The 26688-nt window shown below is 42.7% G+C and overlaps 1 protein-coding gene across 4 annotated transcripts; it reads left to right on the forward strand.

The window, feature by feature from the left end:
* The first annotated feature begins 557 nt into the window (after positions 1–557).
* On the forward strand, positions 558–26646 carry LOC143009830 (target of Nesh-SH3-like). Of its 4 annotated transcripts, XM_076161914.1 has the most exons (23): positions 558–865; positions 7826–8005; positions 8222–8290; positions 8691–8823; positions 9771–9952; positions 10125–10159; positions 10928–10976; positions 11506–11571; positions 11778–11855; positions 13355–16429; positions 16797–16874; positions 17310–17495; positions 18338–18403; positions 20901–20975; positions 21511–21630; positions 21971–22060; positions 22170–22379; positions 22609–22717; positions 23446–23525; positions 24022–24051; positions 24185–24343; positions 25320–25442; positions 25529–26646. In XM_076161914.1, exons 1-23 carry the CDS (start codon positions 760–762, stop codon positions 25642–25644), a joined length of 5415 nt encoding a protein of 1804 aa, XP_076018029.1. In that variant the 5' UTR covers positions 558–759; the 3' UTR covers positions 25645–26646. The 4 variants fall into 4 exon arrangements, with proteins under 4 accessions (XP_076018029.1, XP_076018030.1, XP_076018031.1 ...); XM_076161915.1 differs by lacking the exon at positions 18338–18403; XM_076161916.1 differs by lacking the exons at positions 13355–16429; positions 16797–16874.
* Positions 26647–26688: the final 42 nt, after the last annotated feature.

Below are 26688 nucleotides of genomic sequence, written 5' to 3' on the forward strand. Positions count from 1 at the left end.
ATTACCCCTCCAATCTCACTGATTGACATGTGTGTAAGAGAGAGAGAGAGAGAGAGAGAGAGAGAGAGAGCGAGAGAGAGAGAGGGAGAGAGAGAGAGAGAGAGAGAGAGTGAGAGATTGATAATTATGAAGCACTGAAAATTATCTTCTTATGTTTAGTCATGCAGATTTTTCTTTCGAGTCTTTGAGATTTTGAGACGCAACCACAGTGCAACAGAGCTAAATAGATATCTATTTGTGTGGACGTTGTCTCTTCTGAGCGTCATACCGGGCTGAGTGGATTTCCCAGCAGTGTTTATTGCAGAACTTTGGCATTTAATCAAGAAATATTTACAATAGGAGATAGAGCTATGAATAATATGTGATTTTGGGGGTATGGAGGATCCTAACAGAGAGACAGAGAGAGAGAGAAAGAACGAGAGAGAGAGGGTCAAGAGAAGCACAGTCAGAGAGGTGGGGGGAGGGTAGGGGGAGTGGGTGTGTCTGGCTCTCTCTGTCCCCTCCCTCCATTATAGAGGTATAGATGGTGCAGAAGGAGGCCAGTGCATCCACAACTCCAGAACAGTGAGCTGCACCAATCCTGAGAGTGTCCAGCTCAGAGAAGTGGTCCAGCCGCTGCAGACAGAGCCAGCTGGACTCCTGCAGACACAAGACAAAGAGCTCATACACCAGGAGCCTCTGGTTTCTATCTCCATCAGCTGATTCAAGCTCAATATCATCTCAGCACCTCGTTGCACCTGAGACTCAGGGTTGGTAGTGATGATGATGATGATGCTGCACTCACACACGTTTCTGGTCCTCCTCTTCACAGTCTTCATCGCTGGGATAGTTCAATCTGGCCCCTTCACTGCCCGCAGAAGCAGAGGTAGGTGACACCTGAGTGAGTCTGCTGCTGACACTGTGGAGAGGCTTTAATGTGCACTTACCTCAATGTAACATGATGTGTGTGAATGTGAATCCGAATCCGTGTGTGGGTGTTGTTGCATGGAGCGCGTCCAAGATGTTGGAATTCTTTCTTGGCCGTGGTGTGTGTGTGTGTGTGTGTGTGTGTGTGTGTGTGTGTGTGTGTGTGTTCGTGTGTGTGTGTGTGTGTGTGTGGAGGTTGTGTGTTTGCTTTCTGTACACATGGGTTTCTTCGCCATTCCATTAGAGACGAGTGGAGACAGGACTGGAGACCTCTGATCCCCACATGTAAGAATTTAAGCATCAGTTTGATTGCTTCCCTACCTGCTGCCCAATGCATGCTGGGATAGAATCTGTCATCAATGAATGGATGGATGAATGACTTTTCATTTTACGGTTGGTCTTTAGTGCATATTTGTTTGGTACAGTTTTCTTTTGATGTTTCCAAATTGTCTAGATTAGAGTTTTGTTTGTGATCCATGTGGTTTAGGCACATTTCCCTGAAATGAGGCGAGCAGACACGATGAATCAGGTCACTCAGAGTTCCTAAGATCTCATGAAAGTGTTTCCAGGTTGGGGGTCAGGGGTTAGGCATTTAGACAACCTTGGTGGGAGGCCTTTCCAGGAATTGTGCCCACGTGCAAACAATCTGCAAACTTTATATCTGAAATGATAAGATGTTTCAGTCTTTCTGGTAATACAGCATTTATTGTCTCAGCAAAGATGCACATTGTGATATTTACAAACCACCTGATGGACTTTTAACTAAACACATACGGTCATCACTGCTGAAAAGCTCTTATGTCCACATGCCTCTAAAAACTACTGCAGCAATCTGGACACAATCACCAAAATGTCTTTGCATTCAAACTGTTATGATAGATCCTTTTATGATCATATTGCCTCCCTGCCAGAAGCTGTTTCATTTCCATCCATGCTATAAAAACCATAAAACAGACTTTCTTTAAAAAGCTGATTATAGCATTTTAACCCCTTTTGTCTGATTAAGATCCTCACGACACTCAGCAGATTTTTCATAAACGTTTTCCATATTGTCTCATTTCAAGGGCACGTGCACATAGACACAAACACACATTGAAGTCTGTCTGACTTTGCAGTCACGCTGTTAACTGAGACACCCTTTTAAGGCTGTGGTGGTAATAAAAGTGATTTGAAGTGAGCAGACTGGAGTCAGCGTGGAGTGTGGAAATGGTTTTGCTCTCAGGCAGCTCCCAGTGTGTTGCGCGCTGAGCTTGGCTTGCAGACAAATCCCAGTGTGCAGCTTTCAGAGCTTGATGAAAGATGATATGTGTGTTTTTGCTTCAGAAGGGGCGTTTTAGATTTAAGTTGTTATGCAATGACAGAAGTGTTACTGAAGTGTATTTGTACTCTATCTACACTTTAGCAACAATCTCTTTCTTCTCATGCTCAAACACAGTGGTCAGCACCTCTGGCTGCTGCTGAGCATTATTATTTAGGCCCCTGACAAAACCTGATACCTTCCTTTATTATAGTTACATCAAAACATCATTTCCATTTCTACAGTAGACTTTAGAGTAGTAGTCTGTAGTAGAATTTAAATATGACACATCTTTACCACATAAATGCAGAGAAGGAGGACCCACACATGTGTTAATCTGGACAAATTAAAGCAGCACTATGTCATCTTCTGAGCCCTCTAGTGTTGTGTTATTGCCTTTTTTTACTTTTACCTTACTGTTGCAAACACTCTGCAAACGTAACAAACTGTATAATGCACTGCAGTTTACTGAGTCGATAAAACACATTTTGGACTGAGATATGACCCTGATGTCTGGACACCATCACTGTTTAAGGAGAACTGCCGGTCCCCCTCTCAGAGATTTACCACACTTGGCATTGCGGTCGCCACTGTAGGCGGTGTAGCCTGCTGGTGGAACGGCCTTGTTGGGGTTCTCTGGCTGGGCCACGTTTCATGGGAACATATCATGGAACGATCTGCAATGTGCCACAGTGTCCAGATCATCCATTTTAGTGTCCAATGATTGTACGCTGGACACGAGTACGGTTGGGAGGGTTAATCTGCCTCGCCGAAACCAGGCCATCCTCCCCTCACTTCCTTTCTGGGTTGCTGACTGCCAGGAGACACGAGTTGCAACCTTGTTTAGCCCCAGTTTGCCATTACACTGTTACTCTAGGGAGGAATCAAGCTGACCATAGTTAAAGGTACATGGTTAGCTTTGTTGTCATAAATTATTACATGCAGCATCCCTTACCGGTGTTCCTGTATTTCTGTATGAGCTTTCAAGAATAGACGAACCCTAACCTTACCCGAAAGTCTATGCATTGCACTCTTCTAAGCCAGCTTTCCAAACTGCATGTACTGGTGGTACAGATGTGTCCACTCAGCAGGACTGTAAGAGAGCCATGCACAAAGCCCACTGTATCCTCTGGGATATATGGAACAAAACTTGGCAATTAGTATTTTGATGAGAGTATTTGCATTTCTTGTATCGAGACACTTCAACTCTGTGTGCTGTCAGTCCTTATTCAGTACCTTCAACTGTTGAAACTTCCCAGTTATCACGTCTGCTTGGCACAGCTCAAGAAGTTCTCCAGTTTCTTCATCGTAGAAGCACTGTTTTCCATCTTCCTTGCAGCTGAAGATTCACAGCCCTCAGATGACCGCTTACAGCAGCTAAAAAAGCAACATGGGACATGAACTCATTTTTGCAGAGATCGAAGATTGTCAATAAAGGGGACAAATGGACTCTCACCTCTTTGTTCGCCAATATGTATCTCGGTGCAGCAGGAGATCATCAGTCCCTGCATCCTCTGATTCCTTCACTATACTGTCTGGGACATCCTTCAGTTCTGTTTGGTAGATTGTGTTCCTTGCAAACAGCCTGGATAGGCAAATATTTATTTGACTCTTCTTCCTTTAAACCCATTTCCATATTTCTTTTGCCTGGTTTCTTGCCTGGTTTCATTTCTCTGGAGCCTTTGTAGCCGAGCTTAAAAGGAGCCCAACAAATTGATTCCAGATAACATCATATCCCTCTGTGCACCTGACATTACTTTTAAGTCTTAGTTACGTTTGTTGCAGTGGCTAAGTCTTTTCCCTGAGCCATTGCAGAGGATTGCACTTTCGTATGTGGAGAAGATGAATCCAAAGACTTTCAGGTAGTTGTACAAGGGGTAAGCAGCTTGGAAAGATGGCTGATGACACATATAGGACAGCAGAGATTGAGTGAAGGTGGAGACAGACGAGATGGAGCGGCGCCACGAGGGAAGAGAAAACAGCTGTTACTCAGTCGAAACCTTGACAAGGGAATATATCATTTGGGAGCAGAGGGATCGGCATGGAACCAGTACGACTCTCTCCTGCCAGCCTGCAAGGTGAGGCCTCCTGGTCTCGGCGCTGTGAGACTGATGGCTCCAGAGGAAGATGGGATCCAAGATGCTTGCACTGCATTTCATTACAGTAAATCGCCCAGGACATCAATGTTAGCTCCAATATAGGATACTTCAGCTGTCATTTGCTCCTGAGCAAAATTATTTCAAACCACTCCCACTCTGGCAAAGCGCTCAGAGAGATTTTTACACTTTGCCTTAAATGAAGGTGGCTGTTCTACGAAGACCATAAAACATCTGTGTCTTTCTCCGCTGTGCGAGGAGCCAAGTCTACTCTGCACCTATCCTCTTCCAGGACAGAAACCTGAGAGGCTGACATATGCCAGGGCTGTGTAAAGTCACAGCGGCATCTGCGCAAATACAGCGTCGGTTTGTGCGTGTGTGGGTGTATGTGAGTGTTTCTGGTGGGAGAATGTCGGCTGGATGAATGTGATAAATGGGGATGGCAAGGCAGTCATGCTAATACAAAGGTTTTACACACTGTTTTGGTCGGGGGGGGGATTTACTGTCTGCAGAGCTCAGCTGCTCAGGCTCGGAATAAACCCACATGACATCATTCTTCTGTGTCACTTCCATCCACACAAGCTACCAAATTAATTTTGACAAAAAGAGAGAGTTCTTTTCCATACATGTGAGATTGAAAACAAAACAAGCCTTGTAGTCCCGTTCCAAGAAATTTGCGGTTTTTCGTTGGGTATTTATAGTTCATTAGTTCACACATAGCCTCAATGGAAAGTCTCGAGGTGATCTCACCGTATTTATTCTCAGAGTGTTTATTTCAGACAAATCATACAAAGGCAGTGCAGCAGGAGAGAGCTGGCAAGTGTTGGGTGCTTTTGATAGTGAGGCTTGAAAAGAGGTTGAGGTTGTCAAACGTGCATATACATCCACTTTCAATCCACATACAAGATGCACACTTGAATGTTTATGTGCATACAGCAAAATACACATCGAAATGTCGTGTCACAGTGAAATGATGTGAGCGTGTTGTGTTCATCTCATAAGAGGACAAAACTGTTGACCTACTCCCTCTCCCAGAGGACCATCCATCACATCGTCCAAGATGGAACCTCCGGAGCCCATTTGCATCCAGTTAGTGTTTCCAGCTAAAGGGTGTTTCTGCTCCTGAAGCCACTCCTCTCTTGCAAACAAGATGGTGAAAAGTTTTGCGACCAACATTTATTGCCTAGGCTCATGGCTTTAATGACTCTCAACAGGTTTATGGGTTTGCTCATACAGTAATTGTTGATAGATTGGTTATATTCTTTGGTAATGCACACTTTATTTCATGAACTGATTATCTCTTTATTAAACTAGTGCCATACCCTGCACCTCTGGTATGCAAGCACGGCCCCATAATGATCTGCAGAGGTGGAAGTTTGCTTATGTCATTAAGTTTTAATTGAATTTACTGTATATGAATTTCAACTCAAGGCTGAAGTGTCTATAAAATGGATGGAAATGTGAGACCATTTCCACATACAGATGCAAATTCTCACAGATTTATGTGTATTATTGCATAGTAGCAATTTTGCAAGAAAAGCAAAAGAGGTGGTTGCACAATGGTTCTCAAACTCTGTGACATGTCCCGCTGGCTGGTAGAGAGGCAGTAGAACTTAAGTTGAAAGGTTCTGCCCCCAGAGCAATAAATAAGTGTGGGGCTTCACTTGAGTGTTTTTGCATTAGTAAAGGCTATTTATTCAGACAAGACAAGATTTATAGCACAAAAGAAGTGATTTGTGACTGTGGCAAAAAGGAAAACAGATGATGCTTCTAACACAAAACAGGTCAGCTGACGTTAATCATTCAGGAGCAAAGTCCAAAAAATATGAAGCTTTTGAGTCTTTAATGTCTAAAAACAGTAACTTTGAGAGATGGGACACAAGTGCAGTGTCTAATACTCTACACAGCTTTGGATATTGTGTCAACTACACTGAGACAAATGCCACACAAATTTGCAATTGATTGTTTTTTTATCTTTAAAATTATTGACAAAGTTGATAAAAAGTGTGTTTGATGCAGCTGAAGTAGACAAAGTCTAGACTGCATTTTAATCTGCTTCAAAGAAATTATTAAAAAGAGAAATTAAATTTGACTTAAATAAAGTCAAATTCATCCTCAAGTTAGTTTATAGAGTGACATGAAAGCTTTTAAAGAAGTCATTTAAACTATAGTTACAAGTCATTTGGTCAGATTATAAATTATAATTAATCGTCCCAACATTATTTAATTGATGCTTATTAATCTGAAATAATTTACTTTAGGTCTGCTCAGGCACATGCACAAACACACTTACAGCAAGTTGTCATTCTTTCCTTTGTAGTTGATTGATTATCAGAACAATGCCTGGGTTTATTCCTAAACGTTATTCATTTTACTCTGGAAATAGTGATAAGTCGACCAGTCCCCAAGCTGTGTGTGGGCCAAATGGCCAGGCTTTGCACGGCTTATTGTGGGTCTGAGCCAGTATTTGCTTGTACTGGAGTTTAAAAATTGCTGCCAGAGGTTTTCTAATGTTTCATACATGCACAGCCCGCTCCATCAGAGCCAATACCACTCTTGTTTTATCGGAAATATTGACGGGAGAAACAAAACAAATACAGTTTTGATAGGAACCACACAGCTGGAAGACCATGAGAGTCTTTTTCAGATCCAGGGCTTCCCTCTTTTTCACTGTCACTGTCTGCCTTGGACTCTGGCAGCTACTGGCCTAATTCCTCAACCAAAGTTCCACTATTTCATTTAACGCTGAAATCAGAGCCAAGGACATGTGCAGTGTGGAGACAATAATACCAGCCGTAACCTGGACACAAAGTCCATTGTTCTAAGCTTTGTAGTCTATGTTAAGGGGAAATATCACCTTTCACAGACTAATGTTTGAGTTCCAATCTAGAGTTGATAAATTTGCAGAACTGAATTAATGATATGCTCCCAAACTTTAGCTTGTTTGACAAAGACATGATTGTGCTGATTATCACTATTTTATAAAAAGCAGCTAACATCAGAATTATTGATCAGAGCTCCATTCCACAGCACTGCATTTAGCCAACCATTGAAAACCAGGTTTGAGAACCACTGGTGTTGTGAGGTGTGATGGTTACAAACCCACAATAGATGAACACCTAACAGCACCGCTTTTAGCTCATTGTTTGACTTCCAGCCAGAGGCCCCATTTTGACCCAAACACAACATAGAGGCTGGAGCTTAACAAAGAACACAAGCCTTTGTGGATGGATGGCCTGTGGGATCGTGTGTTGTTTTCAAATGAGAGCAGGTCTGCTATTTGAAGGAAGAGAATGAGTGCCTGGAGACATTTCGAAGAATATTCAGACTGCAATATAGTTGGATTTGACCGTTATGAAGGTGGTTCATTTAAGGCCTGGACAGGCATTTGTCTAGATGAGCATACTGACCTCACTCTGAGATCCCTGAGGTACTGGGAGGAGTTACTAGAGCCTGTAGTGCGACCATTTGCTGAAGCAATACAAAATACTTGGACATTAAATGGATTCCTCCCCTGCTTCCCCAGTGAGACGCCAGAACATGAAAGTCCGTATCAATGCCACTGAAGACACAATCGTGATGAAATTTCTGCGTCCCAACGCTGACACCAAGCTTGAAGGCTACATCCTGGGCTATGGCAGCAGCATGTTCTCCAAACAGTTCATCCAGCTACCAGAGAACGGGCAGCCCTACGAGACTGAGATTGGTAAGAAAGGCTGTGCACGGTTTTGCATCACTCTGTCCATTTCACAGTACATTTTTGATTCTACTAACAGGCCATGGACGGATTAACATTTGAACCTTTTTAGCATCGGCTTATGTATATACCTCCCTAACAGACACAAGAACGTCGATTAAGGCACAATGTGGAATGTTACAGAATCTCATATGAACCTTGAGTCTGTCCCTCTTCTTTTGTGAGATGCTGAACCCAAGTACCTCATTGCAGTCCAGCCTATACCATCAAATGACGTGAAGAAGGAGTGCACAGGTAATGTGTCAACATCTTACCTTTAGTGGGGCAAAATTTGATGTTTAAGGTGTCAATAGTATCAAGGGAAAGGAAATGTGATTCCCCATTATGACACGACAATTGGTGCAAATTTGACCTGATATGGCCTTTAGATCAAATGCCCGGAGGTCAACAAAAGCACAATGACTCATCCTCTGAGGACTATGATTATCTATCGTCTTCATGGAAATCCCTCAATAACCCTAAAATCTGACCTCAAGGTGATACTAAAGGAGCTGTCAGAGAATCCTTAAAATGATTTGAATTCACCCTGTGGGAAGGAGCCACGTCTTTTCTCACTTTAAAAGTTTCCATCTAACACACATTTCACTCTGGACATGCCACATGTGCATAAGTTGAGCTTTTTCTCCCCCGGCAGGTAAAGTGGAAATGGAGAAGCCGCTGCATTTGGTCATTGGGTCTGTGACGCCTACTTCTGTTCTACTGTCATGGGGAACCTTGCTGAAGACCCCCTACGAGGGAAATGTCATGGATGACTGCCTTGAAGACGGGTGAGCCTCTCCACTATTTCAGTCATTCATTCATACAATTAGGCACATACATGCTATTAAAATGCTCACTTCTCATTCTGCAGAGAAAAACACTGATAGTCAGATTGGTAGAGATACACAGATGTGCTGTATTAAGATCCCTTTTCAGGCTTTTCACATCATATTTGAAGTGTATGGTTTTTGTAATAAACATTAAAACAGATGGTGAAACGGTGACTCACATACGTCTGCACGCGCACACATACGCGCGCACACACACACACACACACACACACACACACACACACACACACACACACACACACACACACACACACACACACGCACACACACACACACACACGCACACATACACACACAGAATGCAAAGAAACCTGCAAACCAACAGTACATGACTCCCTTAAGTCGCTCAGGTTACTGAGTGGTGGGAGCAGGATACAGTGAGCATACAGGTGCATACTGCATATGTTACATAATTTTGCCTTTCTCAATGAAATCCCCTTAGTGTGCAAGCAAAAAAACAGGTTTGGAAAAAATTTCAAGGAGTTTGATTTCTTCCTCCTGGAATAAATCCTTTGTAGGTTTTACATCTGATATTATTTTCATATGTTGTTAGTGAGAATAAGTGCAGATTTTCGTCAGTGTTTGCGTCATCATAATACATCCATCATGGCTGTGGTTTCTGATAAGAAGCAGTCAGCTTCTGTATATTGGACATTTGATTACACATTTTAACTTTTTTGCATTTTGATTCAGTGCCAGAAGTGGATACATTTTTTAATCACAAGGAAAATGGTAATCAAGTGCCTAATCATTGTCATCATTAGTGCAGTGCACCCATTAAATTTTGTAGGACAACTACAGTACATAACACTTAATGAGGCAGTTAACAAGGCAGTTTATATTATGTCACCAACATTTTCCAATCTGCTCTGTCTTTGTTTCAGACACTACACAGTGCGTTATCGTGAGAGGAACAGGAAGTGGAACTTCCAGACTTGCCCAACTAGTGACACAGTCATTGATAATCTCAGGCCCAACACTGCCTACGAGTTTGGAGTCCAGCCCAATTCTAAGGATGGCAGTGGAGGGTGGAGCAAGCCGGTCATTCACAACACCAGCAATGGGGGTACAGCACATCATTCCTTCAAGTCTTTCCTTCTAGGAAATACTCAACACTGTTACTGAACCAAAACCTCTTGACCAAAGCATATCGATTTTTTTTTATTTCAGTTCCTTCCATTTCTATTTAGTTCATCTGTGCTTATCTGTGTTTTTTGTTTTGTTGTATTTTTCCCCAGGAAAAGCAGTCCAGAACCATCTCAAAAAACCTGTGGTATGTCAGACACACTCTACCTCTATTTCTTAGAAATCATTATAACAGTTATAACAACTTGAGTGCCGTACCAATGCATATTTTCAGTTGTGCCCTACCTACATCTGATTAGCTTAATCAGGAGAGTTGGTGCCTCAGGTATCTTGATCAATTAAACACACTTGACTTAATTAATCAGATGTGAGATGATGTTATTCAATCACTCGGGGTGACAAAGACACAGGTGCACTTCCTTTGGTTTCTCCGGCATTTTGGGGAACAGGGTGTGTTTGCACTTGAGTGAATGTATGCAGGTCTCAGGGTTGTTTGCCTCATTAATTTTCCATCCAACTGCTGAATGGAAACATCATCAGTGCAGCCAGAGCAGGCATGGCCAAGGGAGTAGTCAATGGGCTAGCTAACTTAAGTGGAAGAAAAGGGGAAAAAAAGAATAGATGGAAGGATTGGAGGAATGATAATGTCTTGGAAATTAGTTGAGAAGAGAAAGGTGGTACTGATTTTCTGACAGTGCAGTGGGCTGTGTCACATCCTCCTGGCTCTCTCATACACAGTTACTGAGAATCAATCGTAATACTGGCCCTTCCACAGGAAAACTTCAGATTATGTTCAATCTATAAAATGAAGGGTTCATGGATTGGGCATGGAGAAGGAGGGGTCAGGGTTAGTGATAGAGCTTGGGCATCTAACTGTGCTCTTTGTTAAATTTGTTTTCATCCATTAGATTAATGACAAAGTCCTTCCCTTGTTTTCTTATCTCTAACCCACCAGAAACCCCTCATGACAGTTCCACAATCCTCCCCCATCTCTCCTGGTCATGGTAAGACATCATGGCTCCTTTAAAACTCAAACTCACCGAAGCCTATGCAATACATACAGAAACTGTATAGGATAATCGGGGGTTATCATGTCTCCGAAATCTCTGTTTCAGCACTTCTCTCTGACCCCTGCTTTGGGACTTTTAACAAAATCTTGGATTTCTGTTTTGCAGACAGGTTCTCATCCTGTCAATAATTCCATCATGTCCTTTCCCAGGTCTACTACCTTTGCCAAGTAAAGCCAGGGTGAAATTACAAGATTTGTGGTGTAAACATTCAGCACTAATGGGCATTAGAGGCGTATGTTTAATGCTGATGCAGCAAAGTCTAATTGTGTCATGTATTCTGTAAATGTAAAAAAAGTTGTATCTGAACATACTTCATAAGTGGTGCAGTTGAGTAAGTATATTAACACGATATTGACTCTATATTATATTCCCATTATCTTTTTCAGGACTCCTCAACAAGACACCTTAAAGTTTTGATCTTCTGCCTTTTTGATATTAATCTCGCCTCCCTTGTCCCTCTCAGCTCTCCATAACAGGACCAAGGGCAGAGTGCCCCCTCTCCGGAACATAGCCCCAAAGACAACCATTGGTAATGACTTTTCTGACTGATAGCTAGGTTGAGAGGTCAGAAAAAGCTCTCGACCTCACCACTGACTTTTATCCCTGCCTTCCTATCACAATTTTTCAATTTGTAAGGAAACCTCGGTTCATTGTCTATCAGACCCATTTTCAGTGCATTTTAAAGAACATACAAACTTTTTCCACAGAATTGCTAACATACATTATATTTCTCAGCTCCAGCCCCAACAGCTAGACAGGATTCTCTGTCGACTCCTGGACCCATAGAGCCTGTGGTCATCAAACGGCTAATCGGTAAACAGTGAATCATGGTCCTTTTTGAACTCTCTGACTATCAATCTGGCTGTGTGCAATCAAAGATTTGGCAAATTGTAATGAAGACTCTGTCATTGCTTTACAATGTTATTTGTAAATAGCTGCATGAGGAAGTTAGGAATGCTCTGAGGTATAAGCTAAGGCCTCCCTGTGCAGTCAGATCTTTAGTTTGTAATGAGGTAGGTAGCCTTAGCTGCATTGCATTTTTGTAAAACAGCATAGCTCAAAGAAAATCATAATGCTGCAAAAATCAATAGTGCTGCCATTTTTTCAGTTAGTTCTGAAGTGAGTGAAGTCTATCATAGGCGAAACTAAGTCACTCAGATAAGGCAGCAGTGCTGCAGAGGATCTGTTCACACAATATGTTTGACCAACACTATGAATCTATATTTACTGCACTGCATTTCAGATCAGTGCGCATTTCAGATCACTCTCAGCTTTCCTGTTTCTTCACTATTTGTCCAGTACGTCCACTTCCTACTAATCTTATGCTATCGCTATGTGTATATTTTCACTTTCTGTGCTTTTTTCTTCCAGTTATGACATTTTTAATGTTTCTATCCCCAAGGCAATTTCTTCACTCAGTGCAGTGGATGGTGTGAAGTCTGCATTCCAATTCTACATGCACCAGACACTCCCACTCCCTTCTCTTCTGCAGTAACGGAGCAGATTCTATTTCATTGTTGTCTTCTCTTTTCCTGTGATTGATTGATGCTGTTTTGTCTCATTATTCCTCCATGTATATCAACAAAGTTAGCTTCTTGGTACACATTGAATCAATTTATTTCAAATATCAGGGAAGCAAAACGTAGATCAAACGTGGGCAATTTGCCCCTCCCTGTTATTGTTAGCTTATTTCACATCATTGCCCCAAATCATGTTCCACTACACATTACTCTTTGCATGAAAGAAAAAAATGGCATGTGTGTTTTTATGACTACACCATAGATGTTAAATGGCCATAAGTCAAGGTACTTAAGTCCTGGAATGCCATGTAATGTTATGCATTGCTTGCTTTACTTTTCTGTTTTAAGGTTGTATTTTGACTTTCAATCACTCACTTTTTATTGTTTCCTGACTTCCTCAAACTTCATCTTTCTTTCGCTAAGGTGATCAGATTGAACAGTCGAGTTTGGAGTGCTCCATCGAGTCCTGCAGCAAGAGATCAATCAGAAACAGTTAAACCCTGATGTGTCAGAGTCTCTTAGTCACACAAAATGGATTTGAATGGTCGTCACCGTAATTTAGTGTGCCTGTAGTTACAAGGCTGTTATATTGTAACTAGCTCCATATGAGCGGCGTGCCTTTGAAATTGAACCTGCTCTGTCAGACATGTGGCAGTTTGAATCTATTTCTGTGCACTCAAAGTTTATTTGATTTAATCTTAAGAAAGCCTAGAAATACTACAAACATGTATTTCAAATTTATAACAGTACTGTGGCATCATGGTCATATTTTCTCTCTTGTGCACAATCTAGGAGAGGACCTCTCCAGACATGTCCAGTTAGTTCCCAAACCCAGCCCTACAATAACCAGTACCACCACTATAGTCTCTGTGCCAGACTCCCAGACAAATGTAGGCATACATGGAGAGTATACTCAGTCACAACCTCAACAAAAGCCGAGGTCCCAACCTCCACCCCAACTCAAGATCCAACCCCCTTATCAGCCAACAAAAATGCAAGCAATGCCCCAGCCTGTATCCCAGAACCATCCTCAATTTCAGCCTGAATCAACACTTCAGCCTATATCCCAGACCAAACCTCAATCACAGACTAAACCAACACACAAAACCATGTCCCAAACCCAGACCCAACCTCAGTCACAGCCTCAGCTATCACTCCAGCCCATACCTATGACCAAACCTAAATCAACAACCAAGCCCATTACCAAAACCAAACCTCAACCCACACCCTGGCCCATACACCAGACCCAACCTCAATCAACAACCAAGCCCATACCCCAGACCACACCTACACCAACATCCAAGCCAATACCCTACACCCAACTTCCACCAACCTCCTGGCCCATACACCAGACCCAACCTCAACCAACAGCCAAACCCATAACTGAGACCCAACCTCAACCAACATCCTGGCCCATACAGCAGACCCAACCTCAATCAACAACCAAACCCATTACCCAGACACAACCTCATACCACACCCTGGCCCATAGACCAGACCCAACCTCAATCAACAACCAAGCCCATACCCCAGACCACACCTCAACCAACATCCAAGCCCATACCCCACACCCAACCTCAACCAACATCCTGGCCCATACACCAGACCCAACCTCAACCAACAGCCAAACCCATAACTGAGACCCAACCTCAACCAACATCCAAGCCAATACCCCAGACAGAACCTCAACCAACATCCAAGCCCACACTGCAGACCCAACCTCAACCAACATCCAAGCCCATAACCCAGACCCAACCTCAACCAACATCCAAGCCCATACCCCAGACCCAACCTCAAACAACATCCAAGCCCATAACCCAGACCCAACCTCAAACAACATCCAAGCCTATAACCCAGACCCACCCTCAAACAACATCCAAGCCCATAACCCAAACCCAACCTCAAACAACATCCAAGCCAATAACCCAGACCCAACCTCAACCAACATTTAAGCCCAAACCCCAGACCCAACCTCAACCAACATCCAAGCCCACACCGCAGACTCAACCTCAAACAACATCCAAGCCCATAACCCAGACCCAACCTCAAACAACATCCAAGCCCATAACCCAGACCCAACCTCAAACAACATCGAAGCCCATAACCCAGACCCAACCTCAAACAACATCCAAGCCAATAACCCAGACCCAACCTCAAACACCATTTAAGCCCAAACCCCAGACCCAACCTCAAGCAACATCCAAGCCCACACCGCAGACCCAACCTCAAACAACATCCAAGCCCATAACCCAGACCCAACCTCAAACAACATCCAAGCCCATAACCCAGACCCAACCTCAAACAACATCCAAGCCAATAACCCAGACCCAACCTCAACCAACATTTAAGCCCAAACCCCAGACCCAACCTCAACCAACATCCATGCCCATACCCCAGACCCAACCTCAGCCAACATCTAAACTCATAACCCAGACCCAACCTCAACCAACATCCAAGCCAACACCGCAGACCCAACCTCAAACAACATCCAAGCCCATAACCCACACCCAACCTCAAACAACATCCAAGCCCATAACCCAGACCCAACCTCAAACAACATCCAAGCCAATAACCCAGACCCAACCTCAACTAACATTTAAGCCAAAACCCCAGACCCAACCTCAACCAAAATCCAAACCCATAACCAAGACCCAACCTCAACCACCTTTCAAACCCATTCCCCAGACCCAGCCTCAACCAACATCCAAACACATACCCCAGACTCAACCCCAATCAACATCCAAGACCATACCACAAACCCCACCTCAACCAACATCCAAGCCCATACGCCAGACCTTACCTCAACCCACATCCAAGTCAATACCACAGACCCACCCTCAAACCACATCCAAGGCAATACCCAAAACTCAACCTCAACTAACACACAAGCCCATACCCCTTACCCAACCTCAACCAACATCCAATCCCATATCCCAGACCCAACCTCAATCAACATCCCAGCCAATACACCAGACCCAAACTCAACCCACATCCCAGCCAATACACCAGACCCAAACTCAACCAACACCCGTATCCATTACCCAGATGCCACCTAACCCCCCACCCCAGATTCTACTTCAGACCCCACCTCAGCCAACATCTCAACCAACACCCCAACCCATACTCCAAACCCTACCTCAACCCTTACCCCAGACCCCACCTCAACAAACACCACAGACCCCACCTCAACCAACTCTTGAGCCCATACTGCATACACAACCTCAGCCAAAACTTCAACCATCACCTGACATCCAACTTCAACCAAAACATGAACCAGAACCCCAGGACCAACCTCAAATACAACCTGAACAAAAGACACAAACATTCCATGAACATCAGCTACAACCTCAAACAACAACTCAACTACAAACCCAAGCAAAATATCAACCAATGACCCAGCCTGCACTGCTTCCTCAACCTAGAACCCAATTTCAAACATTCAAGACCATACCTCAGACCCAATCTGAGGCATATCTTAAATCAAATACCCAATCACGGCACCAACCTCAACAAGAATCTAGGTCAACAACTCAGTCTACAAACCCCAAACCTAAACTAATAGCCAAAACCCTGCCTGAGCCCCTGGCTGATCCAAAGATCAAGCCCAAGCCCAAGAACCAACATCAATCAAAAAAGCTCACTGACCCAAAACCCAAAACCCCAAAACAACCTAAGCCCAAAAAACTGCCTAATGCCCAACAACAAACTAAATCAAAAGAACAGCCTAAATCCCAAGCACAAACTCAGGCAAAGAAACAAAAGCAAAAGACCCAAGTAAAACCTCCATCTAGACCTCAGTTGCCATCTCAGCCTGGACCTCTGTTCCAGCCTCAGACCAGGACCACACCAAGGCAGGCATTGCCTACGGGTAAACACCCTCATTTTTGCCATCAACAATCAATAATAAGTTATTAAGTCCTTCTCTAAAATGGCATGTTAAAAAGGGGAATTTTTTTTTACTTAAATGTTGGTGCTTTTGTTATTAGTGTTAAAAAAAACTTTGCCAAAACCTGATGTTGTCTTTAAATCGGTGTCCAGTATGGTCTGCGCTACATGTAACTGTTTTTTCTTTAAGGATTAAAAACATTTGCATTTGCATTTGATTCCAGCACCAACAACCCTATACTTTTGTTTGATTAACAATTCTATGTTATAAAGGATATGCCCCCTTTAATAGTAAATAGTATCTTCATACACAAATATCTTAAGATAAATAGTGAGTTTTTTTCACACAGCTCCTAGTCCACCAGACGAGGGCAAGCCTCTACCAAGTCCTGCCCTTGCTGCAGAGAAGGACAATAGTAACAATCAGGGTAAACACGATGACATGTTTGTCGTTTGTTTGCCATTTCCATCTCTGCTGTCATCATGTCACATGGAGCCCAGTGTAATACTGCCAACTATCTATCAAAGCATTGGATGATGTCACTGCTTCCCCATCTTCATCTCCATCCCACCACCCTCCACACACTCCACTCCACCCTGTCATTATTGTCACCTCCATCTATGCCTCCATTTGCAGCCCAGCCCCTTCACTTCACCTTGCCCTGCCCATTGCAAACACGCCTTGCAAACACGCCTAGCTTCAAATTTGCATTCATGCTGCTCCTCATTTCATTCACTGTTGATGCTTCTATATTCTTTTTCACTGATGTGTTGTATGATTTATTCTACCTAGGTTAAGCTGACCTTTGTGGAAGTGGACACCCCTAACCTTCTCAACTGCCTCTTCCTTTCTTTTCAACTAGGCACTGCCATCCAAAGATCATCCACTGGTGCTCAGCCTCGTTCATTTAACCCATCAGTCCGTCCAACAGGAAGAAATACCACACTGTCTCGAGCCAGGGTGTCTTCTTCTTCCTCTCTTAAGGGCCTCAGACCGTTCTCTACATCCAGGACATTCAGCTCCTCCTCTAGCTCAATCACACCTGGGGGTAATGGAGAACTCAATTCCTTTCCTCTTATTCCCTTTTTCCCCTGCAGCTACCTCAGATTAATCCTCTCCCATCAGCACTCTCTGTCTTCTGCAGCTGTGCATAAACATTGGAAGACAAACACACTCAACCACCACTTTGGGTGGCATGGATCTTGATTTAGCACATGGTCTGTGTTTGAATGCAAACAGCAGTCTAGACTGACCAAAACCTTCACCTGCATTTGCCTTTCTCCTGCTTTCTTCCTCCTTTCCTCCTCTTACAGTCCCCACACTCTTCCACGTGTCCTGTGAGGCCCCGTTTGTCAGTGTATATTTCACACCTTCACCACGAAGAGTGGTGGCGTCTCTCGGGTCAGGATCGTTAACATGATTTACGTTCACTCTTTCTGGCCACAGAATGGGCTGGGACACACCACATTTTGCACCAGCCATGCCAAGCCAAGCACTGTACAGCCACTCTCTCTCTCTCCCTTTCTCTGTGTGTGTCTCTCTCACACCACAAGCTCCACATACTATAAGAGTTAAAGCACAATGGAGGCAGAGGAAGTCAAAAGATAGATGTTATGCTTTAAAGTCATGCCAGTTCCATTTGTATATCCACAACATCTGCAAAACCAGGTGGCTGAAAAACAAACAATACTCCAGCTGTATTCTCACCGACAAATCACTGAATAATCAGAAAGGCAAAGAATTACATTTTTCTTTCTGGCTACCCTCTTATTTAATGAATCCCCATTGCATCATGCATCATTGCTCCCTGTACTGTCTTTCTCGTAATTAATGTGTTTGTAACATTTACTCAACTCATTGTTATAACAGGACATTTTCTCCCTTCAACAGCTGATGGGGAGCATCACAAGGGCAATGCTCTTGCTAAATCTGTGGTGTGGTCCAAAGAGAAAGCTGGTAAAGACAAATGGAAATCGTCACCTTTCAGTGTCTCATGCTCACTAATCTAAGAGGCGCTGTTGTGCACCATCCCTGTGATTTTCACCTTGTCCGTCAATGTGACTGCTTATGTCTGGACTTGGTCTGTGTTTTCAGTACTTGTTGACTCTTCCTGACAGAGACTGAAGCGTTACATATTATGTGGGTTAATGCTAATACACATATTATCAGGTACACTTACATTACATTATTTCCATTATGATAGACGGATTAATTAATTCGTTTAATTGTCGTAATGCAGGCCATGTCTAGTCCTGGCGTATTAATGGTGACACTCTGCTCACTTCTTGTTGTTGGAGTTGTGAAGAGAGGTTGTGCTTCAGTCCCATGTCACAGCTGTTGTGTGTTATTTCTGGAAACTTGGAAGGTTTCAGAGTCTTCAAGGAGTTGCAAGGCTCTCTGGAAGCAACTCTACAGAAAACACTAGTCACGTCTGTCGCTCTTCACACATTCAAATACATAACTCATAATGAGTGTTTTATCTGAGGGTAATTAACACCTATTCCATAAATATCTTATTAATATAATCACCTTTTAATCATGCTTGAATCACAGAAAAAGTTTTTATAATGTTGCTAGTATTATGACAAACAACTATGCTACTCTTCAATGCATAAAAGCCTGTGCAAAGTGTGCTTCTGGTAAGAGTGAATTAGAGCACACTTAGACATCTTTATAGAGCTCAGACTTCCCCTGGCATCTCAACTGGAATTTGTTTCAAATCTATTTTAGAGTGGACTGCAGGTGTGTAATGGACAGAGTCCACCCATGAATCTCATCCATGAAATCTGACTGTGTTGCAAAAGCAACCATCCCAGTGATGTGAAACACTGGTATGCGTTTCACTGGGAATATTTTTCTGGACTGAGGGTAAAACTCTGTGTTTTCAGTGCTCTTATTTTCACGCTCTCGCCTGAAGATGAAATTACTTTACAGAAAGCAGTACTTACACCACCGCTGCTGCTGTTATAAATCACAGGTCACTTCAAGATAAACTATCCAGCACTGACACGGAGGTCTTTGGTGCTTCAGAGGCTCCATCTGGTTTTGTTGGCTATAATGTGTGATGGCAGACCAAACACACCAACCCATTATTGTGATGTTGACATCACAATCCTTACAACTATAGCTCTAATCTTATTTCCTGCCCAGTTAGGCATGACATCAGTGCTCTAAAAGTCAACAAAGGATGTCTTCTTTCTTGAATTTACATTCTCTCATCTGTTTTGCCCTTGCTTATCTTGAAACTGGCATATTAGTTACCGAGTGACCATATTGACTTCATAGAAGCATGTGTTTGTTATTAGCTGACAGTATGTGTGAGCCAGAAGCGCTCTGAATATGTGTTCTTTTAGTGTTAATTAATATGACTTGTGGGTAGATGATGTTTGAGTTTGCCTGGATAACCTCAGTTTATTTCTCTTGGGACAGCGATCAGTGATTTATACACACTAGAAAAGGAGCTGTGCAGAGGTCAGCTTCAGCAATGTCCAGGGAGGAAACAGATCCAAGTGAAATGTTTCTCAGCTGTCCTTGCCTCGTCATTGAATTTGAGCTGCTTTTACAAGTTTGTTGACAGAACAACCACTAATGAATCCGTGAGATACAACAAAGACAACCAAAGATAGAGAGAAACCAGCCTGCAAATGAATCCTGAACCATTAACCACCATTAACCGCTCAGAGATGAAACATAAGATATAAGTCATGAGATCATTCTTATTGAATATTTTATCAAAGCAAAATCCCTTCCCTTAGAGTTCTAGGTTTGACAGTTTGTAGCTTAGGCGTTTTAACTACAAACTGTGCACATCTTCACGATTACTTATCCAGCACAGTATAAGCAAATCCATTCCTTATGTCTATAAAAGAAGAAACAAACTGATCTGATCTCCGTCTCATAGCCTGAGTTGAATTTTATTTTACTGTGTCCTGACAATGCAGTTATTAGTCAAAATGTTTTCCTGGCTAATAAAGTATTTTTGGGGTGAATCATCTTAAAAAAGCAAACCAAAAGCTGTTGGGTGTAACTTTTTGCTGGGATCCATGTATGATTTTAAAGGTTATTTGATTTTATTCTGCAGTGAGTAGTTGGGGCTTTTAGGGTTTTTATAGTTATTTAAAGGTTTTACATGGTGACTTGTTTTCATTAGTAACAGACCATGCTGGTGCTGTGTGTCAACACCTTACAAGTCACTTTTTGAGCAATTCTGATGTGCTCCGCTTGGCTTTTATGTACTTCATCGTTGCCTGGAATAAGCTTATGGTTGTTCACCTTTACTCTGGTTTCAGCACACAGTATCACTATTGCTTCAAACCTATACACCTAACTAACTCACAACTATTGCACTATAATAACCACATACTTGCTTTCAGTTTTGTGTCTTTCTCAGGGTCAATCACCACGCTCTGTTTCAGTTGTGATTCTTAACCCTTTAATGGACTTTCTTTCCCAGGCTCCTCTGCAGTTCCACGTCCCTCTCTTCCTGTCAACAAAAGACCCAACTTGGTTGGGAAAGCCAGTGATCATGGTGAGAGCCACAGTGATAACTGCACTGATCACTGCACACAGCTGTGGTTCATGGGGTTATGTCTAATTAATTAGTTATGACAGAAAGCCTTGATTTGTCTTGGCTTGTTCTACAATCAAACAGCGTTCACCTCTGCTCACAGCGCTCAAACAGCTTACACTGAGTGTATAAACATGCACAGACCTGCTTCTGTCCGAGCAAACTTTTTTTTCAATCTCTTCTTGGTCTTGCTCTCTCTTTTCACATGTGTGTGGATGTGAATGTGGATGAGGCCAGTGTGTGCGTGTTGGAGCATGTGTGTGTACATGCATGGTTCTGGGCACCCCTGCTGTCATCAAATGTGTTCTGGCCGCCCCTCCTACCCTTTTAAAGAGCACAAAAGCTATTACACAACAAGCAATATCTGACGTTTCAGCTGCCAGCAAAAGGCCACAGGGTTGCTTAGTGGGGATGGCCAGAGCAGATGGATCACAACTGTGTGCAGAGTCAGATGAAGAGGGTGAACTGATCTCTCCTCCGCCTGCTCTGTCCTCAGATAAACCCACGGACCTCAAACAGAGAGAAAAGGAGTCCATCTTGAAGCCATTCCCTGCAGTCACAGCCAAGCCCAAGCTCGAGCGCAAGCTGACAACCACCTCTGCCCCGACATTTAACAGTATGAACGCCTTTGAATGTGTAGCAGAATACCAGACACTTCAGCTTTCACACCTGATGTAATAAACCTTCATTAAATTGGATGCATGTGCACGACCATCAGTCACACGTATTATTGCAGCTTATAGGTAGTATACATGAATGTGTGAAAAGTGGAAAGAGTTAGAGAGAAGAAATACAGCAGAGACATACAGAGGCAGGAGCAGGGTGTAGGCCAGAGCAGGTGTTGGACTGGCTGGCCAGTGACTTGGGCCAAAGCTGGAAAAAGAAGACAGAAAGAGCTGCCAGTGCTGCTGGAACATCACACTAACCCCAACTCATCACTGCTGTTTCCTTCTTAGGCAGCCATTTTGACTTGTTCGAAAACTCCTCTATATTCAGCCCAATGCCTGCATCAGAGGTCGATGCCATGGGCAAGAAACGCTACGTTGGTAAGACTTCACAAGTTGTTTTACATCTTTGCAGCTGGTGTAAAAGCTTCACCTTTACACAGAACTATCAGACATATGAAAATGACATTATGCTTGTATCCATCCACAGCTCCCCATGTGATTTACAAGACAGATAAGAAGCCAGATGAGCCGTGCTCCATCACCTCTTCCCTGGCTTACTTCCCCGAGGAGGAAGGCAGCGATCAAAACGTGACCGGCCCCCCTCGCATTCCACCCTCCAACCTTACAGTGGTCACAGTGGAAGGCTGCCCCTCCTTTGTCATCCTGGACTGGCAGAAATCAGACAATGAAACCAGAGGTAAATACAAAGAGAGGGGAGATTTACAAACACCAAGTTGCACATAAGTAGATCATCTGTGAGCCATCATAAATTCCTACATCTCTCTTGTCAAAATGTCAGGCTCTATTTATAATGACATTTTGTGTGTTCACATCTCACTGGTCACATTAATGAAGCTGATCATTTGCAGCAAGAGTGTGTTTGTGTAATTAAACCCTCACATGGGATTTTGTGGTTCATTTAACAGAGTATGATGTCGTATCCACCACCAAAGGACCTAACGGAGAGGAGATGTCTATACTGACCACTACCAACCAGACACACACCGCTGTGGAGAATCTCATACCAGAGAGCAGGTCAGAACTGAGGACTTTGACAGGAATATTAAAGTGATACGCTGACAAAAAACAATAAATTAGATCACAGGAAAATCATGAAATGTTGTTAAATCCACATATATCACTCAATTGCACTACAGGAACGTATTTGCCACCTTTTCCGTTCAGTCTTCCAGTTGTACAACAGCACTTACATAATGGGGGAATGACCAGCAGGTTTGCATGACATCAGCATTTTGCATAACGGATATTCTTGGACAATCAAGGCTGATTACATTAGTAAGGTTCATTAAAGACCTCATCAAGAGGAGAGTATTAAATAACCTAAAAGAGCTGTTACTGCACAATTTAGGAGCTTAGGAGCTTCTCTGGTAGTCTTGCAGTCTGGTTTTGCACGTACGGAGGAGCCACAGCACATCTACATCTGGGTGGAGCGAGTCAGTGAGATTTTAACTAGACCTCTGGATCTGGAGTCTCATGGTTCAGCGCAGCCTTCCTCTGCACTGGATCTGTTAGTGCAGGGTCTCAAGCCAGGACATCTGAACATAGCACATGGAATAACTATCAGCTAGAGTGGAATAAAGTAGAATAACCAGGTGCTAAGCGTCCCTGCCCTGTTTGTGTCCAGCTGTTAAACCCCAAAATAAGTCTCCATTCTGTATAGCGGAAGGAACTTTCTATGATTTTAGTATAAATTGTATTGCATTTTGAGTTGAAAATGTACTGTTATTCTTTTTTTGTTACAGCTATGAATTCAAAGTGGTACCAAAGAACGAGCTGGGAACTGGACCGTCTAGTGATCCTGTGTCCTTTAGCACAGAATCAGGCAAGTTTCAAGTGTTTGCCCATGAGAAACTAATTAAATGCTGCTGTGCGTGTTGCTAATTATCAGGCTGTGATAGTTTGTCTAATGATTTCAACATGGCATTGGGGTCTGACTGACTGAGCCTCAAGAGTCGTCTCTGAAGCCTGCTGAAGGTCGCCTGTGACACAAATCTAACATCCTAATGGTGATCAGAGCATTTTCACAAGGGTCAAGTGCGTAATATGGGGTCCTGTCAGCTCTGGGTAGATTAACTGTTGTGTTTTTAGATTTAGTAGAGCGCTCATAGGGGAACGCTTTCCTTACTTGGCTTCTTGCCTTTGTACAATCAACGCTCAGCCATTTGAAGTTGGAAGTTGTAAATACTTGTCGAAAATGGCCTCCCATCAAAGAACGAGTTCATCTGGCACAATAACTGCAGATTTACAACTCTGTGCTCATTTTGTTTTGATAACGTTCTATTAATTGCAACTTAATCTTGTTTCCCTCACATTTACAGCGGATCCACGGGTGAGCGAAAATGTCTCAGGTGAATGTCGTCCTTTCCTCATCCTTTCCAAATTAAACTTTGGCCGCACCATTAACCATTGTCTCCAATTTTGGATTATATTTCTATGTAGACGACACCAATTAAACCTTTGCTCTCATTGAACTCCTCACAGGAAAAAATGCCATCTGGACTCAGTTCCCGTTTAAAGCGGATTCCTACTCGGAGTGCACAGGAAAGATGTTTGTGAAGAGAACTTGGTACAGGAAGTTTGTGGGCATCCAACTCTGCAACTCTCTGAGATATAAGATCTACCTGAGTGACTCTCTCAATGGTAATTAAACATTCATACATACATGCAGTTGTAGGTTTGCTGATGATGCTGAATTTAAATTGTAACTGTGACTTGCTATACATATTAATTCGTTTTTTAATTATTTAAATCCAAATCTTATGAAGTCATTGTTCAAAGCGAAGTCAAATAAATAAGATCTGCCTGGAACTAAAGGTCAAATATACTTTATTAGTCAAAAGAGACATTAGGTCATTCTGGGAACTTTTAAACCACATCTCCCAGCATGCATCACTCTTCCCAGTCACCTCGCATCACCTTTAGGAAATGTAAGGTATATAAACATATTCAGTGCTTCATTGTTTTTCCCTTAATATTGAAATAGTGCAAAGATTATTTTCCATGATTCGAATGATTTGTAACAGAGTTTGTAACAGAGATATTTAACATCGACCTTGAAGGAGCTTTAGTTTAGTTATTCTTTTTCTCAGGAGAGTAGTTCAGTATGTGCAAGTTGCTTGGCTACTGCTTGACAACCTTAAATCATAACTAGCTTGTATTTTGGAAAGCTATCATCTCAAAGCAGCGTCCCAAACACTTGCTACATGGTACACATTGCAAGTATTAGTATTTAATACAGTAAGTAAAGTTGCTCAGCACTGGCCTTTCTCATACAGTCTATAATGGGAGAGTGAAGCTTAGTTTTAAATGGAGCTCATGGAGTTGTTGACCTTCTGCACATGGAAACCTTTTGTTAGCAGCCAGACATTTAAGTTAACGCTTCAGCCCAGCAGGAAATCTTGGCTTTACTGTTATGGCATCTCACAGAAACACATGTAGGTGACATGATTGTATAGCATACAAATCATTTACCACAACACAAGCACTATCACAACCAATAAAATAAGGGACACAAGCGATATAGGTCTCATAGCTGAAATGTGATGACTACATCAAACAGAACAGTTGACCTTGTGATGTAGGTGAGCCACAGTTCCTTTCTTTTGCTCCTCTGTAGGGAAGTTCTACACTATTGGAGATCAGACTGGGTATGGTGAGGACCACTGTCAGTTCGTAGACTCCTTCCTCGATGGACGGACTGGCTCTCAGATGTTTGCTGACCAGCTACCGAGCCGGCCAGGTATTCCGGCCACCGTAACTATTGATATGAGGATTAATAGTGTGTGTTATGCAGATCATCATTTGTCTTATGTCTGTATTTACCAGGATACTTCCGAGCTATGCGACAGGAACCAGTCAACTTTGGAGAGATTGGAGGGAATTCACATGTCACCTATGTGGGGTGGTACGAGTGTGGCACGCCCATTCCCGGGAAATGGTAAGGCCCACCAGAGGGCTGTCCAGGAAGAAGCAGCCAAGAAGAGGGATGATTTCCTTTGGTGAGGAAGAAACGTATCAAAGACGCCTGGTTTGGCCTGAAGAGAGACGGGCCTCTTTTTCATGTTACCATGGACACTGTAGATAGGTCTGTTTGTTTGAGGTTGGCCTATTCTGCTATGTATAAAACTGTACAGGACTATAAGGTGTCGCAAAACTCCTGAGAGCATTTGTACCATTGGTCTCCATTTGACTATTTATCAAACATCATCATTACAGAGGAAAGAATGCAGGAAATTGAGTTAATCGCAATGTTGAATATAAACACAGAAGATGTTGGGAAGCTGGCTCCCAAAATGTAATAACTTGTACGATGTTATTTATCAAGGGATTGTAACTAAATATTTTGAGCGTTTGTTCGGTCTTTGGAGACGAGTCTGGATGTGGGTCAGTACTCGCACGGCAGTGAACACATATTGGTCTTTCACTGCAATCACGTTACGCGCATACATGCCAAATTGACGTCACTCTTATACTCCATGATACCTGCTGGCCCCACGGGATTATTAGCAGTTGCAGTTTGCACAGTATTACAACTTTCGTTTCTATATGTATATGATGTAAAAATATGTGTGCCAGGATTTGTGACTTCGGGTAAAAGACAAAGCTGCTTCATCCAAAATTGTGGTTTTAATGTACAAAATACTAGAGCCCCAAGGTTCTAAAGGGTCAAATGGAACTAAATACACCCTTGTTGTGTGTTTAATACTCTTTGATTCAAGGGTGTCCCATGTTTTACAGTTTTGTAGAAAAAGGACAAAATGAACTGCAATGAGGAAATGGCATTTAAAGCAACTACTTTTTGTTTTTCAGTCCAAAGTGTATATATTAATTGGATATCAACTATCAAAGGGTTTTATTACACCATAAACAAGTGACAGCTGATGTTTTTAGACACCATGTATGTTTTCTGCAATAAATCTTTTTTGTAATGTACTGAAATTCAACTAGATTTGCTCTCCTGGTCTTGTATGTCTGACAGACGTAAC

This window comes from Genypterus blacodes, unplaced genomic scaffold (assembly GCF_046128005.1).
Source record: "Genypterus blacodes isolate CSIRO-AG114 ecotype Tasmania unplaced genomic scaffold, CSIRO-AGI_Gbla_v1 ptg000118l_1, whole genome shotgun sequence".
In the NCBI taxonomy this organism is placed as follows: Eukaryota; Metazoa; Chordata; class Actinopteri; order Ophidiiformes; family Ophidiidae; genus Genypterus; species Genypterus blacodes.

Bases quoted from the DNA above. Each gene is read 5' to 3' on its own strand.
- LOC143009830 (XM_076161914.1), top strand. From the start codon at position 760: ATGATGATGATGATGCTGCACTCACACACGTTTCTGGTCCTCCTCTTC. The intron at 11,572-11,777 runs GTAATGACTTTT...TATATTTCTCAG, and splicing joins AGCCCCAAAGACAACCATTG to CTCCAGCCCCAACAGCTAGA. The intron at 24,344-25,319 runs GTAATTAAACAT...GCTCCTCTGTAG, and splicing joins CCTGAGTGACTCTCTCAATG to GGAAGTTCTACACTATTGGA.